Raw genomic sequence first — 16,805 nt, forward strand, 5'->3', positions numbered from 1 at the left:
AGAAGTTTTTCAGTGAGGAAATGCATTCTACTTCCAAAGGACTTCAAGGACAAACCAGACTTCTGGTCAACTTCCATATCATCCTTGACAGTAATCATTCTCAATGAGACTCGATGATCCCTGGCAGAGTTAGAAGTAGCAGGACATTTCAGACAGAGCTGATGCCCTGATTTAAATCACTAACTAGATGAGGAGGTCATCTGATGCTATGAAACACTGGGGCCTATATCCCTTCACATCGTCCGAAGATAGAGGCCAAGGCCTTTCATGGAAGCTCGTGGCTCCCTAGGGCCTGGTTAGTCCATCTCCTCTGTTTTCCCCTCCAAGATGGGCACTTACTTAAGTCAGCTTCCACCATATATACAGTGTGGTTTTCAGGAGCATTTAGGATTTCTCTAGGATATTCCTTATAGGGATTACTTGCTCTCCTATCTTTAAGTCACTAGAATCCCAAAAGGTGGAATTAGAGCCATAAAACAGGCTTGTTCATTCTAATGCCCAACACAGGAATACTCTAACCCAAAGCTGGCTGCAACCCTGGTAAGCCCACTGTTGGCACATTTAAAAGTCAGGTGCTCGTCCAAAAAGTTTACTGCTGCTTTTCTCCCAACCGATGAGTCCTGAAGATTTGTTACAGTGGAGTAGAATGACCCCCTCGATCCCAGGCTGGCTCTGCTTTCACTACTGCAGAGCCAATGTAGAAATTTAACCTCATTTCGCTTCTCCCTTGAAAAAATTCTCATAGGTTTTATATTTAATACATAAGAACAGGGGACTTCTCTGGGAGTCCAGTGAACAAGACTCCACGCTCCCAATGCAAGGGGCCTGGGTTTGATCTGCTGTCAGGGAACTAGATCCCACATACTGCAACTAAGAGCTTGCATGAGGCAACTAAAGATCCTGCATGATACAACTTAAAAAAAAATGCCACATGCCATGACACAACTAAGATTCAGCACAGCCACTTAAATAAATAAAATGATTAAAAAAAATAAAACAGAAGAACATTCTCTTTGTTAAGCTAAATGCTATTTCAACTACTTCAGAGAGCAGGGATATAGTACTTTTTAAATGCTTTCCAACCCTTTATTATGCTCTTCCCAATCCCCTAGCAACTAAGCAAAGAAAGTAATCAGCGTTTAGGACAGTGATTTGGGATCCCTTGTTGAAGGGAACAGCTAAACTACAAGGTGAGGATTTCAAAGCAGCTGAAAGAGAAGTGGCCCAGGTCTCTACTGATCACCCTGCTTCCTCCTAGATATAAGCCTGAGCAGTCTCATTGTTCCAACACAGATTTTCCCGCTCTGGCTTTCTGTTAATTGTTTTGTTTCTCTATTCTAATGAAAGATTCTGACAAAGAAAAAGGAGGTTTCTTTTTATGTGATGAATAATAGGATATCTAAATTCCTACTTAATGACAATCAATTTACCATATACTCTGGCAAATTAAAATGCCTTTAATTAGTTTTTACTAAGTAAAAGGGTAGCTTCATCCTTTATTTAGATAAAAACCGCCATTGCCTGACTAAACACATTCTCATCAAATAGAGAAGGTAATATGGGTTGACCTTCCAAGGAGTCTCTCTTATTTTAATTCTTTATTTGCAGATTTTTAAATAACTGATTTGCATAATAACACTCAACTTTTTTTTTTTTTTCCCAACAACCCCTAATTGAAACGTGGTCATGATGAATCTGCAATGGAAACTCTTTCTTCTACAAAGCAGAACCACAAAATCCCTGTGGAAGATGTAACATATTTCTTTCACTTTGGGTGAGGTAATGAACTCCCCAGTGGAAACCCATCCAAGCAGTGTTCCTAGGTAACCCAGCTAAGTTACTTCATGACATTAAGGGGACCAGAGCTGTAGGTTTTACACTGTGTAGACCAATCGTCTTCTGTCTATTGTAAATCTGAGAGCTGAACTGTTAACCACTGCTAGAGAGTGGACCAAGGTCCACTCATCATCACAGAAGAATCCAAACAGCCTCTAGATACAGAAGCACAAGTTAATCACTGCTACTAGAAGAAACAAACAAAACTTTAGCATATGTCCTACGCAAACTCACATTATCTTCGTATTCAAAGGGTTGCATTATGTATACCTCGGATGACACTTTGGCTTCACTTCCTGGCACCTAGTAAATGGATGTGAACCTAAAGGATAAAAACTCTTAGATATTCTGAGAAATGATAATCACAGGTTCTCATCTGTACCTCTAGTCTAGAGAAGTGGCACTAAAGACTCATCATAAGCCTTGAGGGATCCAAAAGTAAGTCATTTAAAGTGCATCCAGTGATCCCAGTTTCCCCCACTCCTAGGTACTAAGAGTAGCCCTTTCTGATGTGGAAATGATTTTTGTTTCCTATATAAGAGGTCTCAGTGACACAGAATTTTTTAACATAAAGAAAACACAGGAGTGCACACAATGACAAAGAGTAGCCCTTGTTTGCAACAACTAGAGAAAGCCTGCACAAAGCAATGAAGACGCAACGTAGCCAAAAATAAATTAAATAAATAAGACCTACAGTCGCTTAAAATAACATTTTTAAAAAAAGAAAACATAGGAGGAAAATAAGAAAAAAATAAGCCCATGAAAAACATGAAATCAAGTATAGGTCTCTTTTTTTAAGCTCATTTTTAAAGCATAAAATCTATAAAATCAAGAAATGATTGGTCATGAGCACGTTCATCTAATCAAACACATTCCCTTATTCTGCTACCAAGACAATCAGAGCCGACTAGTGTTTTTTTGAGTCTGCCAAATTATAATTGCCTGCCTCTTTCAGTTCACTGACATAAGGTGAGCTAATTGGCAAGTTTCAATGGCCAAGTCTGTGGGAATTTCCTGGCAAACCAAGCAAACCAGAGCCCCAAATCCTGGCAGTGCCGCCTCCTTCTCTGCTTTGGAAAGTTAGGTGATCAACTCATCTTAGGACCTTCCTCTCCCTTTCATGCATTAGCTTGGCCATGCCCGGGGCTACAGAAGACAGCCCTGCCACTTACTATCCATGGCGTGAAGATACTCCATGTGGATGGCCCCTGCGCCGGCGGTGGCAGCAGAGGGAATGATGTCTGCATAGGGGCTGCGCTGGCCGGCTAACAGGGCCATCTGATGATAGTATTCAGCTGGGCTGACTCCGGCGTGGGGGGCTGGATGGAAGAGGAGAGAAGAAAAGCATGGTTACCAGTTGGAAGAAGGTCAACAAGAAGCTTTTCTTGAGATACGCCAAAATCCATGTGTCATGCAGCCCACAGAGCCATTCCTTTCATGGTTTGTTCTAGGAAAACTTCTTTAACTCAAACTGTGCTTTTGCTGAAGTTTCCCAGATATCATTGATTAGAAAATACAACTGAAGGAAAAGCACAGAAAAAAAATCAAGTATATGATAAAACTTTTGAGGTTAGTTTCAAGAACTCATTAAGACTGGCATATATACACGGCTGCTGCTGCTGCTTCATATAAAATAGATAACTAATGATTACCTGTGTATAGCACAGGGAACTCTATTAAGTGCTCTGTGGTGACCTAAATGGGAAGGAAATCCAAAAAGAAGGTCTATATGTATACATATAGCTGGTCCATTTTGCTGTGCAGCAGAAACTAGCACAACATTTAAAGCATCTAGATTCCAATAAACAATGATTAAATTCATATATGTGCATGTATCTGTACACTCATTCCTCTGTTTGCTCCCCAAAATAAAAGTGTCTTATATCAAATGGACACAGTGACACACTATTTTCTTGGGCTTCAAAATCACTTGGAGAAGGAAATGGCAACCCACTCCAGTACTCTTGCCTGGAAGATCACATGGAAGGAGGAATCTGGTAGGCTATAGTCCATGGGGTCACAAAGAGTTGGACACGACTGAGTGACTTCACTTTCAAAATCACTGCAGATGGTGACTGCAGCCATGAAATTTAAAGACGCTTGCTCTTTGGAAGAAATGCTACAACCAACCTAGACAGCATATTAATAAGCAGAGACATCACTTTGCCAACAAAGGTCCTTCTAGTCAAAGCTCTGGTTTTTCCAGTAGTCATGTATGGATGTTAGAGCTGGACTATAAGGAAAGCTGAGCACCAAGGAATTGATGCTTTTGAACTGTGGTGTTGAAGAAGACTCTTGAGGGTCCCTTGGACTGCAAGGAGATCCAACCAGTCCATCCTAAAGGAAATCAGTCCTGAATACTCATTGGAAGGACTGATGCTGAAGCTGAAACTCCAATACTTTGGCCACCTGATGCGAAGAACTGACTCATTTGAAAAGACCCTGATGCTGGGAAAGATGGAAGGCAGGAGGAGAAGGGGACGACAGAGGATGAGATGATTGGATGGCATCACCAACTCGATGGACATGAATTTGAGCAAGCTCCGGGAGTTGGTGATGGACAGGGAAGCCTGGTGTGCTGCAGTCCGTGGGCTCTCAAAGAGTTGGACATGACTGTGCAACTGAACTGACTGACTATATCGAATCACTGTATGTTCACATTTTTTTTTTTTTCACATTTCTTACAGTAGTAGACAACTTGAAAAGTGAAAGTGAAATTGAAGTCGCTCAGTCGTGTCCAACTCTTTGCGACCCTGTGAACTGTAGGCTGCCAGGCTTCTCCATCCATGGGATTCTCCAGGCAAGAATACTAGAGTGGGTTACCATTTCCTTCTCCAGGGGATCTTCCCAACCCAGGGATCGAACCCAGGTCTCCCTCATTGGAGGCAGACGCTTTAACCTCTGAGCCACCAGACAACTTAGGTAACTACAATGACCTTCCCGACATATTTAAAATACTTCCCTAAGCTTTCTGGCAGAGGGTCTGAGTCAGTTCTCGGTAGCTGGAGGACCCAGGGCCATGAGTGGAAAAGGGATCACAGCCCGAATTTAATAACACATGGCTGGGTGGTAAGCTGCAATTTTGTGTTCCATAATTTTAAAGTTCTTTCTTTTTTCATTTCAAAATCAAGAAGAAATATACCTATCAATCTGGAGCAACTTACTGGCAAGCGTCAGCTCTATAAGAGGGGGATAATGATTGGTTTCCACCGGACAACTTATGTGCCAAAGCTGTGGGATACTATAGCAGTTCTGGGGGTGGGCTCCAGAGGCACTAAGATCTAGATGCAGATCCCAGCTCCACCTCTTCAGGAAGTTGCTGGGAGGAGTGAAGGCGATGGTGCATGAAAAGTGCCTAGCACATAACATTAGATCAATAAAAGCTAGTTGTATTATTAAAATGTAGAAACACTGGCATTCTAACAACAGGTCTAGGTATGCTTTATATTTGTGTTCAAATACTTTTTATTTACTGAAGTATAGTTGATTTACAATGTTATATTAGTTTCAGATATATAGTAAAGTGATTCAGTTATATATACACATATTTTTTTTCATATTCTTTCCCAGGATATGTATTATAAGATACAGAATATATTAATAGTTCTCTGTACTATACAGTACATTGTTTATCTATTTTACATATAGTAGTATGTATCCATTAACACCAAATTCCTAATTTATCCCTCCTACCCTCTTTCCCAAACCATGTTTGTTTTCTAAGTCTATGAGTCTATTTCTGTTTTGTAAATAAGTTGTGCGTGTGTGTGTGTGTGTGTGTGCACGCACGCACATGCGTGCGCACTCAATCTCATCTGACTCTGCAACCCCATGGACTGGAGCCCACCAGGTTGCTCTGTCCATGGAATTTTTCAGGCAAGAACACTAGAGTGGGTTGCCATTTCCTCCTCCAGGGGATCTTCCCAGCCCAGGGATCGAACTTGCATCTCTACCATCTCCTGCAATGGCAACCAGATTCTTTATCACTGTGCCACCTGGGAAGCCTGTAAATAAGTTAATTTGTATCTTTTTTTTTTAGAGTCCACTTATAAGTGATATATTTGTCTTTCTCTGTCTGACTAACTTCAATTAGTAGATCATCTCTAGGTCCAACATGTTGCTACAAATGGTATTATTTCATCCTTTTTAAAATATTCTTTTATATATCTTATATTATCTTTTATTTATTCTTCTTTATATTTCATACTTTTCCTACATCATGAAGATAGATATATACAAAAATCATGGACCGCAAGAGACAAAAATGAGTGACTTGATTTTTGGTATTAATTGGCCTCCTGTAAGGCAGGATGAAAAATGCAGAAGTAATAAAAAGTGTTTTATTTATACTTATCATCAAACACTATGAAAAGCAGATGATAAGATGTTTTAATTAGAGGTACCACCTTCAGTGGCCCCACTAAATTTCTGGAAGCCAGGCATCATTACAAGCCCATCGCAGCTGACCTGTCTACCCTTCTTTCCCTCTGTTCTTGAGAGTCACTTTCACGGAGTCCCAAGTATTCTATGGAGGTGACTCTCCATTTTTCCCACTGGAAAACCAAATCCAAAGCAGAACAAACTCTGATCTCACTCTTTTACAGTTTTATTTTTAAAGTGTGTATCTTGTCCAAATGGCGAAATTTCTTCCTTGGGTACTATGCAAGTATATCCACTGCACTGAATCAGAAGGGGAAAAAAAGTGAGTCAGCAGCTGTTGCTGGAGCCCAGCCACTCCTGGAAGTATGACTAGGTTAATCCTTACTGAGAAATTTCAGGCTGCTTCTACCTACTCTCCCCACCATGCCCTGGGAAGTGTGTGCATGGAGAATATGAGCCGTGCAGGGGCAAACACTGCTGGGTAAGCCAGAGTCCATGTGCGCCTGCACGAGCACCAGCAATTTGTGGTTTACTACAGAGAACTCACAGTTCTGTACTTGTCATCAGTACAGCGTAAGCCATTCTGAGCCTTAACACAGATTCTATCAATTGTAGACAGGTGAGTTTGTACATGTGTTCATGAAATGGGAAATGTGCTTTCTGAACCAAAAGGACATTAAAAACTTTTTTGTTGTTGTTTTGGGGTATAGTTGATTTATAATGCTGTGTGAGTTTTGGATGTACAGCAAAATGAATCTGTTATACATATACATATTTCCACTCTTTTAGATTCTTTTCGCATATAGGCTATTATAGAATATTGAGTGGAGTTCCCTGTGCTACACAGTAGGCCCCAAAGGAGCATTTTAATCATGGACAGTTGTGGAATGAACAGCTCCAATTTAAAAGTCAGGTGACAATAATTAATTGGGAGGCTCACAGAACAACAGGAATCTGGTCCTTGGGAGCTGAAAATGAGCATCCTGTATAAGAGAATTAAAGTCAAAGGTCGTTTCTTGGCCCACAGTATCCCTCTTGCAGTGTTCATGTGGCATGGTCAAGGACAGAGGGCACATACAACAGGGCTAGGCCATCATGTTCTCTAAGATCTTGCTATTCAGAATGTGGTCCCTGGACCCGCAGCACTGAAATGACCTGGAGGCCTCTCAGAAGTGCAGAACTTCAGCCCCCCCAGACCCATCCCACCAGGAAGCATATTTTATCACCATCCCCAGGTGATGTATACGCACAGTGGAGTTTGAAAAGTGCTGCTCCAATGGACACATCTGTATACATGTGCCCTTCAGACCTAAAAAGTGTTCCTCAGAAGGTGAGCAAAATGTGCTGGTTACACAAGTACAATACAGGAATGGCAACAGGGTCAGTCTAAATAGAGCCACAAAACAGAGTAGTGAATAAGAGGATTTGGGCATCACAACATTCTGGCTCTTGAGTTCCACCTCTGTCACTTACTAGCCAAGGAACCAGGTTGCAAGTTACTTGGCATCTCTGCCAAATCTTCATCTGAAAATGGAGATTATATCCTCACCCTCATGGAGGTGTCATAACGCTGAAAAAAGAGCATGCAATCACAGCACTTAGCACAGCCCCTGGCACACAGGACACAAACACATCAGCTACTCTTTACCACGTCCCATGATGTGCGGAAGCAGGACAGGCTGGTCTGAAACTCACCATCTGTGGGGCTCAGCCCACGAGCGGCCGAGATCATGGAGAGGGATGGGCTGCTGTGCAGGGACCGGATGTAGTCCATGTAGGGGTTGATGTAGGGATGCGGGGGGCTGAAGGGGGATTCGGAAGCTGCAGCAGGGTTCCGATGTGGGGAGATCCTGATGAAGGGCAGGTCAGAATACGTGGGGCTACTAGATAAGGCAGAAGGCCTAGGTAAAAAGAAAAGCAGACACAACAGGTATACATGAGACAAGAGTTCCACAGGCAGAGGCTGTCTGTGAAAGAAAATAAGCACGATTTCAAGGTGTCTTGGGGGAAAAAATATCAGGCATTTACATTTCTAGTACTAGGACCTTAAAGATCACAGTGACATAATGCAGGCAGAATGCTACTATACAATTGTTTAGGCAAAGACATTTGACCTTTGAGAAATTTTCTGGCACTCGCAATCCAGGAAAATAAAGCCTTTGGTTTTCTTCATGAGAAGAAATTCTAAACAGGCATCTGAGCTTGAGGTAGTTGTGATTCTATTTTCCATTTGACGTGAATGTTAATTTCACTGCTGAACTTACCTCTCACCATCACAGTGTTTCATTAAAAAAAAAAAAAGAAAGGAAGGAAGGGAGGGAGAGAGGAAGGGAAGAGAAAGAAAGAAAGGGAGAAAGGAAGGAAGGAAGGGTGGAAGGAAAGAAAAAAAGGAGAGAGAAAGAAAAGGAAGATTTGGCTGGTTTGGAAGTCTGAGCACGCACAAGGCAGAGATGCCTACAAATAAGAAAAAGTCTAATTGCAAGAGTCTGTAAGAAGCATGAAATTGACAGTCTATAAGGCCATGCTCCAGCTTTTGTGCTCTGGGTCTTGCAGTGGTGAGTGAAACCATTTTCTACCATGTGTTTCCCTGTTTTGAAGGCGGCCATAGGAGGCAGCTTTCTCTCATACTTTTTTTGCATGTGGCTTCCTGATTGGCCACAATCAGTGAACAATCAGTAATGAAGTGCGGGGACAGAAAGTTGGAAAAGATTCAGCTCATGTCCTAGTTGTAAGGAGCAAAGGCAGAGTGTAAGCTTTTGGCTGATGCAAATAAATTCTAAGGCACACCTTGCTGCCACCATACCCCACCCACTCCAGGGATTCCCTTCCCAGAGCCGGCCCCACGCCCTGCGCACAGGCGTTTGTAGAATGGCCAGTCTGTGGAACACCCCCTCGCCGCCCTGTCCCTCCTCTAATAGAAAACGTTTTGTGTGGATAATCCAGTGAACTGGCTCTGACAGGCTAAACATTTGTACTTTCTCTTTTTTCATTCACAGAGAATATGGCCATAAAAAGGCGAGGCTGTGATAGAGCGGGATGTACTGACTGCAAACTCCTCTCAGGGCACTGGCTTTAGGAGTGAAAGGAAAGGGAGGAGAAACAATTTCTCATCCCGCCTCCCCAGCAAAGGCACACACAGCCGGGGCTCTGGCCCCAACCCCATTAGAATGGAATCCTGGGAGAAGCCCTTCTTCCAAGTGCACAGAGCAGGCACTGAATTAAATGAAACCAAAGCTCATACTGTGAATTTTCTCCCAGTAGAAAATCAAAGAGGTTAAAATACACGAGAGAGAGGGGATTCTCCTGACTTTCTCCTTCTTACTTTTTTTTACCATTTTGAACTTTAAAAAAAAAAAAAAAAAAGAGGCTTTTTATTTGTTCTTAAGATGCCACTTCTGGAGAAATAAACTACAAATCCAGAGTTTTCTAAATTTACATGTGGGCAGGGTGAGAAGTTACCACCTGAAAATAGTTACGTCTTTTCCAAACAACTTGAGGCTTTCCATAATCACTTAGAAAACAGAAATTGGCAGGATCTATTAGTCCATCCTATTTTAGCTCTTTCCTACAAAATAAATTAGCTCCGTGTCATTGGTTAAATCTGAAGCTCCGTTTAGACCTGCTGCTACTTTAGAGAACATGGGACTCTCAAATTCAGTCCTTCATTTTCTACCGGAAAGGAAAATCAATCCTTCCAATCTGATTCCCAAGTGATTATTACAAAATACGGCTCACTTGTGGATTTATGAGGAGAGACAGATGCCACAAGAACAGACATGTCAGTAGAGAAGCAGGCATTTCGAGATCCATGAGATGATATCTCCTAGACAAGCTTTTTTTATGATCCATGAAGAACTCACTCTGAATCAGTGAAGGTGATGCCATTGCTTATCGGTTTTTTTGTGAGGCAAAAAATTGGTCCCTGTAATCTTTCTCAAGTTCCAGAATTGAAAATGGTAGTAAGAATATTCCTAACAGCTTAGATTCCATTGAAGAATAATAGATGGGGGGAGGGGAACCAGCATTTAGAACAATAAGAACATTATAGATGTCAGGCTGAGGTGGTCACCAGTCCCAAAGGAGCAGAAAAACACTCACTTTTCTCTTCTCACAAATTTGTGGATGTCAACATGCGCACCATCCCCTTCACTTTCATTTGACCTGTTTCCACAGAAGACTGACGATAACTATTCTATGAGTAATGAATCAAGACCTGGGCACCTCTTTCCCAAAAGGAACACCCAGGCTCCATCCTCACTTCCACACCAGTGTGGGGCAACAGCAGAAAAGAGTGTTGTTGCCTCCAAGATCTGGAGATAAAGTCAGGCAACTCCACACACTCTGGTGAACGTCATATGCATGCATGTCACTCCCCTTCAGAGACAATACAGGCAAGATTTGGGGTCACCTCTTTCTCAATGAGATAGCGGGACATGTTTTCAAACAGGTATGCAATTATGAAAGCTGCAAGGTGTCAACTGCCCTAAAGAAAAGATCTAGTAGACAAAGGACAGCCAGCCCCTGGATTCAACAGGAAAATGGTTCATGAGGGTCACTCTGGGTGGGCTCATCAGGAATTCTGGAGACGACTGACTCAGATCATCAGAGCAGTGGTACTGTGGAAGGGCTTGTGGATGAAGGGAACTGCCAAGAAAGGGACAAGAAGCTGTGTGATCTTGGCTGTGATAGGAACCCCTCTTGGTGGCTCATGTGGTAAACAGGCTGCCTGCAGTGCAGAAGACCCAGGTTCAATCCCTGGGTCGGGAAGATCCCCTGGAGAAGGGAATGGACATCCACTCCAGTACTCTTGCTTGGAGAATTCCATGGGCAGAGGAGCCTGGCGGGCTACAGTCCATGGAATTGAGACAGTCAATCACTAGGCAGGTTAATAAGAAGTCCAGGGTCCCTCAGGAGGAGAAGGGGCTCTCATGGAGGAGATAAGGGTCTCAATTCTCAAGGAAGAAAAAAGGACAAACATTTTTTCTATATTTCTTAATTTTAGTCACATAAAACTTTTTTTTCTTTAAACCCAGAGCTGATGATTTCACAACAAAACAACTCAGCTTAAACTCTGTACCAATGATTATATAACAACAATGTATCCTGTTTGAGGACAGTTTCTCCTTCTTGAAAACCTTCTGACTAATCCTGTTATCTTAAAATGTATAGTATTACCAGAGTGGGTCTATAAGATCTTTCTACTATTAATTCTAATCCTGTCATCTCAGTGATCAGTGCAAAGAAATAGAGGAAAAAAATAGAATGGGAAAGACTAGAGATCTCTTCAAGAAAATTAGAGATAGCAAGGGAACACTTCATGCAAAGATGGGCTCGATAAAGGACAGAAATGGTATGGACCTCACAGAAGCAGAAGATACTAAGAAGAGGTGGCAAGAATACACAGAAAAACTATACAAAAAATATCTTCATGACCCAGATAATTACAATGGTATGATCACTCACCTAGAGCCAGACATCCTGGAATGTGAAGTCAAGTGGGCCTTAGGAAGCATCACTACAAACAAAGCTAGTGGAGGTGATGGAATTCCAGTGGAGCTGTTTCAAATCCTAAAAGATGATGCTGTGAAAGTGCTGCACTGAATATGCCAGCAAATTTGGAAAACTCAGCAGTGGCCACAGGACTGGAAAAGATCACTTTTCATTCCAATCCCAAAGAAAGGCAATGCCAAAGAATGCTCAAACTACCACACAATTGCACTCATCCCACATGCTAGTAAAGTAATGCACAAAATTCTCTAAGGCAGGCTTCAACAATATATGAACGTTGAACTTCCAGATGTTCAGCTGGTTTTAGAAAAGGCAGAGGAACCAGAGATCAAATTGCCAACATCTGTTAGATCATCAAAAAAGCAAGAGAGTTCCAGAAAAACATCTATTTCTGTATACTGTCACTCTGCTTATTTAACTTATATGCAGAGTACATCATGAGAAACGCTGGGATGGAGGAAGCACAAGCTGGAATCAAGGTTGCCGGAAGAAATATCAATAACCTCAGATATGCAGACGACACCACCCTTATGGCAGAAAGCGAAGAAGAACTAAAGAGCCTCTTGATGAAAGTGAAAGAGGAGAGGGAAAAAGTTGGCTTAAAGCTCAACATTCAGAAAACTTGGTCCCATCACTTCATGGCAAATAGATGGGGAAACAGTGGAAACAGTGGCAGACTTTATTTTGCAGGGGCTCCAAAATCACTCCAGATGATGACTGCAGCCATGAAATAAAAAGACACTTGCTCCTTGGAAGAAATTCTATGACCAACCTAGACAGCATATTAAAAAGCAAAGACATTACTTTGCCAACAAAGGTCCGTCTAGTCAAGGCTATGGTTTTTCCAGTGATCATGTATGGATGTGAGAGTTGGACCAAAAAGAAAGATGAGCGCCAAAGAAATGCTTCTGAACCGTGGTGTTGGAGAAGACTCTTGGGAGTGCCTTGGACTGCAAGGAGATCCAACCAGTCCATCCTAAAGGAAATCAGTCCTGAATGTTCATTGGAAGGACTGATGCTGAAGCTGAAACTCCAGTACTTTGGCCACCTGATGCAAAGAGCTGACTCATTTGAAAATACCCTGATGTTGGGAAAGACTGAAGGAGAGAGGAGAAGGGGACGACAGAGGATGAGATGGTTGGATAGCATCACCAACTCAATGGACATGAGTTTGAGTAAGCTTCGGTAGTTGATGATGGACAGGGAGGCCTGCTGCTGCTGCTGCTGCTGCTAAGTCGCTTCAGTCGTGTCCAACTCTGTGGGATCCCATAGACTGCAGCCCACCAGGCTCCCCTGTCCCTGGGATTCTCCACGCAAGAATGCTGGAGTGGGTTGCCATTTCCTTCTGCAATGCATGAAAGTAAAAAGTGAAAGTGAAGTCACTCAGCCGTGTCCGACTCTTAGCGACCCCATGAACTGCAGCCCACCAGACTCCTCTGTCCATGGGATTTTCCAGGCAAGAGTACTGGAGTGGGGTGCCATTGCCTTCTCCTGGCATGCTGCAGTTCATGGGGTTGCAGAGAGTCGGACACGACTGAGTGACTGAACTGAACTGAATCCTATCATCTTAAAATGTAAATGGTGGGAGTGGGTCTGGTAAGATCTTTACCACCTTGAGACATTCTTTTGATTTATTGTAATAACCAATTAAAAAGTATATAGCTCCCTTGCTAATACTAGTGAAGGGGGCACTCTCCGCCCACCTTCTGATGTCTGTGTCAGAAGCTTTCTCTGTCCCTTTTTATACTTTAATAAAACTCTGCTACACCAAAACTCTTGAGTGATCAAGCCTGGTTCCTGGTCCCAAAGTTAAATGTTCTTCAGAGATGATGAATCCTACACCATTCACCGTAAGCTATCAGAATCACCAAGAGTCGTACATGACTGAGCAACTAACACTTTTACTTGTCCTAAATCATCCAATAGGGGGATACCTACGTCTTGGGAGGGCTGGCAAGTGAATATAACTAAAGCCGCATGTACTGAGCCTAGCATCTAATGAATATTAAATACATACATACTTATATCATAAATTATACTAATATATTCTACCCCTAATATATACATGTACACAGTAGAAACAGATATGTATATATGTACATATATATACTCACATGTGTGTGTACGCAGTTGCTCAGTCATGTCTGACTCTTTTCGACCCTATAGACTGTAGCCCGCCAGGCTCCTCTGTCGATGGAATTTTCCAAGCAAGAATATTGGAGTGGGTTGCCATTTCCTCCTACAGAGGATCTTCCTGACCAGGAATTACGCCTGCATCTCCTGCACTGGCAGGCAGAATCTTTACAACTTAGCCACCTGGGAAGCCCACATATTACTTATATAAACACGTAATCACACATGCATATTCAGTTCAGTTCAGTCACTCAGTCGGGTACGACTCTTTGCGACCCCATGAATCGCAGCACGCCAGGCCTCCCTGTCCATCACCAACTCCTGGAGTTCACTCAGACTCACGTCCCTCAAGTCAGTGATGCCATCCAGCCATCTCATCCTCTGTCGTCCCCTTCTCCTCCTGCCCCCAATCCCTCCCAGCATCAGAGTCTTTTCCAATGAGTCAACTCTTCACATGAGGTAGCCAAAGTACTGGAGTAGGGATGGCAAATATAGCATACTATGTGATTTTCAAGCACAAATATTGGAACCCTGTTTTCAAAGCAAATCTTATGATAGAAACATACCTGTCTGCTTTGTTCCCCAATCTGACAGAACCCTGGGAGCATCTCCTTGGATTTCCCAGTACCCTCCACTCAAAATCATAAAACCACATAAGGCGGTTAAGAACATGAACTCAGTTATCATTAAATGCAAGAGCTTGGAAGGAACTGGACTTAAACTCAGGCTCATTCCTGGCTCTCTCACTGAGGCATGTTACTTTATACAGGAAATGGAACAACGGCATCTCCCTGCCAGGCCTCTGTCATGGCCAGCACTGGGCACTAGGTAAGTAAATGACGGAGGCCACTGATGTTCTTGGTGGTTGTCAGAACCAACCAACAAAACTTTTTCATGTGAGCAAACAAATGTCTAAATGACAAGACTTGTGGAGGCTGGTGTTCTCATTCCCTTGCTGTTCAATTTCTCACTGAAAGTTGATGACTTACTCATTCTGTCTCTACATCAGACTCTTGTGAGCCAGCCTATTGTGACATTTCTCTAGTGTTGAAGCCAGACAAAAATGAGTTTCTACGCCATCAACACTGAGCATCCAGCCTTGAACTACTATGGCCCCCGCAGCCACCTGACACGCATGTGTATGTTCTGCGTGCATGCTAGGTCGCTTCAGGCATGTCTATTTGAGACCCCATGGACCACAGCCCACCAGGCTCCTCTGTCCTCAGGATTCTCCAGGCAAGAATACTGGAGTGGGTTGCCATGCCCTCCTCCAGGGGATCTTCCCAACCCAGGGATCAAACCCACATCTCTTATATCTCCCGCATTGGCAGCAGATAAATATATACAAACTATAGTTTTTCGATAAAGCTACTTTTAACATTACCTAAGAGAGGCACTTTCAAATTCTTGGCATCCAGGTCATTTGTTAGTTATTTTAACTATAAAGAAAATTTGAGGGGGAAGGCTAAGCTTACTACCTTTAATAGGCAGATGTGTATCACCTCTGAACGAAAGACCCATTGAAGATGGTGACCAGGGGGGTAAATTCTCCTGAAGGAAGATGTGACATGCGAGGAAGGCAGTCACCAAATTTTCCATATAAATGATATATATTATTTCACAAAATATCATAAAGTTGACTTGGTAAATATTTGTCAAGCTTGTTAAAAAAAAACAAACCCTTAATTTGTGAATTACAGGAGCATCAGGAAAAAATTATAGTGTTACTTTCCTGGTTTATATTTTTAGTGGATACACACAGTTTGAATTAAAGATTACTGTTAGCCTCTCATGACCTTCTGTCTTTGTAGTTTTCTCTTCTCTCTCTGTTCTGGGTCTGTGTGTGCCTCAGTGGTTGGAAAGCAAGTACAAACCATGGAGGAAAAAAACAAACAACAAACATCCCAGGAGGAAGACTAAAATTTAGAACTGCTCCCAGAACAGAGATCCCATGCTATTTATGTTGTAGCCAAAGAGTATAGGCATATGCCTGTGACCCCTCATACATACAACGACTATCTAGAGAAAAGATGCCCAAGCTGGAGAGGGTTGTCTGGGCAACCAAAGCATCACTAGGGGGAGGAGTTGTCATTCATGACCTCTGCATCTTGGCTTATGCATATAGGACCCCAGCCTGCCCACCCAGGGATAGCATCCCCTGTAGCACTTCCACCTCTTTGTCTTCCCAAGGGCATGAAGACCCAGTGAGTGGCTGCCATTTTGCTTCCATGTTACCCAATGCATAAATGAAGTATAGCTTTGGACAAGAAAGCAGGTGGCAATTATTTTCATGTTCTCCCCAAAGACAATAAAGCAATATTTTGAGTTTGTTTGTGGAAATAATTTAACCTCAGATTAATTCTTTTATAAAGTCATGGAAATCTATTACAATGAAAAGCACAGAGGATTAATATTAGAGCATTTTAAACTATGATAAACTTAGAAACAAAAACATGTATTGCAGAGAATAACTGGACTTCTTAGTTAGAATGAAATATCATTATATAGTATTGAATTTGTTACTGCCTTTTCATCTATCTTATTGGGTTACTAAAACGCCAAGATTAAAATCACAGTGTTTAATCACTTGCATTACCCATTATGAGAGCATTAAGCAAGGTTTACAGGGTGGATTATACCATTTGCTTTCCTATTGCTTGGGACATTGGAAATGTTACACATACCCCTGACATTTTGGGGTATGCATGAGAGTTTCAACTCCCAGAAGATTGAAATATTGGGTGTTTTCCTACATAGGAAGTTAATTTTTTGTTTAATTTTGTTCTTTCCATAACAAGTAGACACTCTTCATAATCAAATAATGGCTTAACAGACAACTAAGGGGAGTTCCCCCTTATAATGTATTTTTAACCAACTAATTAATTACTCAGTAAGCACAGCTTTAATAAACCAAAATTTATAATAAAAAATGTTGCTTTCCATACAAT

General features: G+C 42.1%; 1 protein-coding gene across 7 annotated transcripts in view; it reads right to left on the minus strand.

Annotated features, from left to right (window-relative positions):
- Positions 1 to 16,805, minus strand: part of GLI3 (GLI family zinc finger 3) — a 318,882-nt gene that overhangs the window by 97,374 nt on the left and 204,703 nt on the right. For all 7 annotated transcript variants that reach the window (XM_086396029.1, XM_086396032.1, XM_086396027.1 and 4 more), the window contains 2 exons: positions 7,912 to 8,117; positions 3,009 to 3,155 (listed from right to left, as the gene is read on the minus strand). In XM_086396029.1, coding sequence (XP_086252155.1) covers positions 3,009 to 3,155; positions 7,912 to 8,117 — 353 coding nt within the window. The remainder of the gene's footprint in view (positions 1 to 3,008; positions 3,156 to 7,911; positions 8,118 to 16,805) is intronic.

Source organism: Bos grunniens, chromosome 4 (assembly GCF_055505025.1).
Source record: "Bos grunniens cultivar Pamir isolate PY7600 chromosome 4, Bosgru_T2T1.0, whole genome shotgun sequence".
NCBI lineage: Eukaryota > Metazoa > Chordata > Mammalia > Artiodactyla > Bovidae > Bos > Bos grunniens.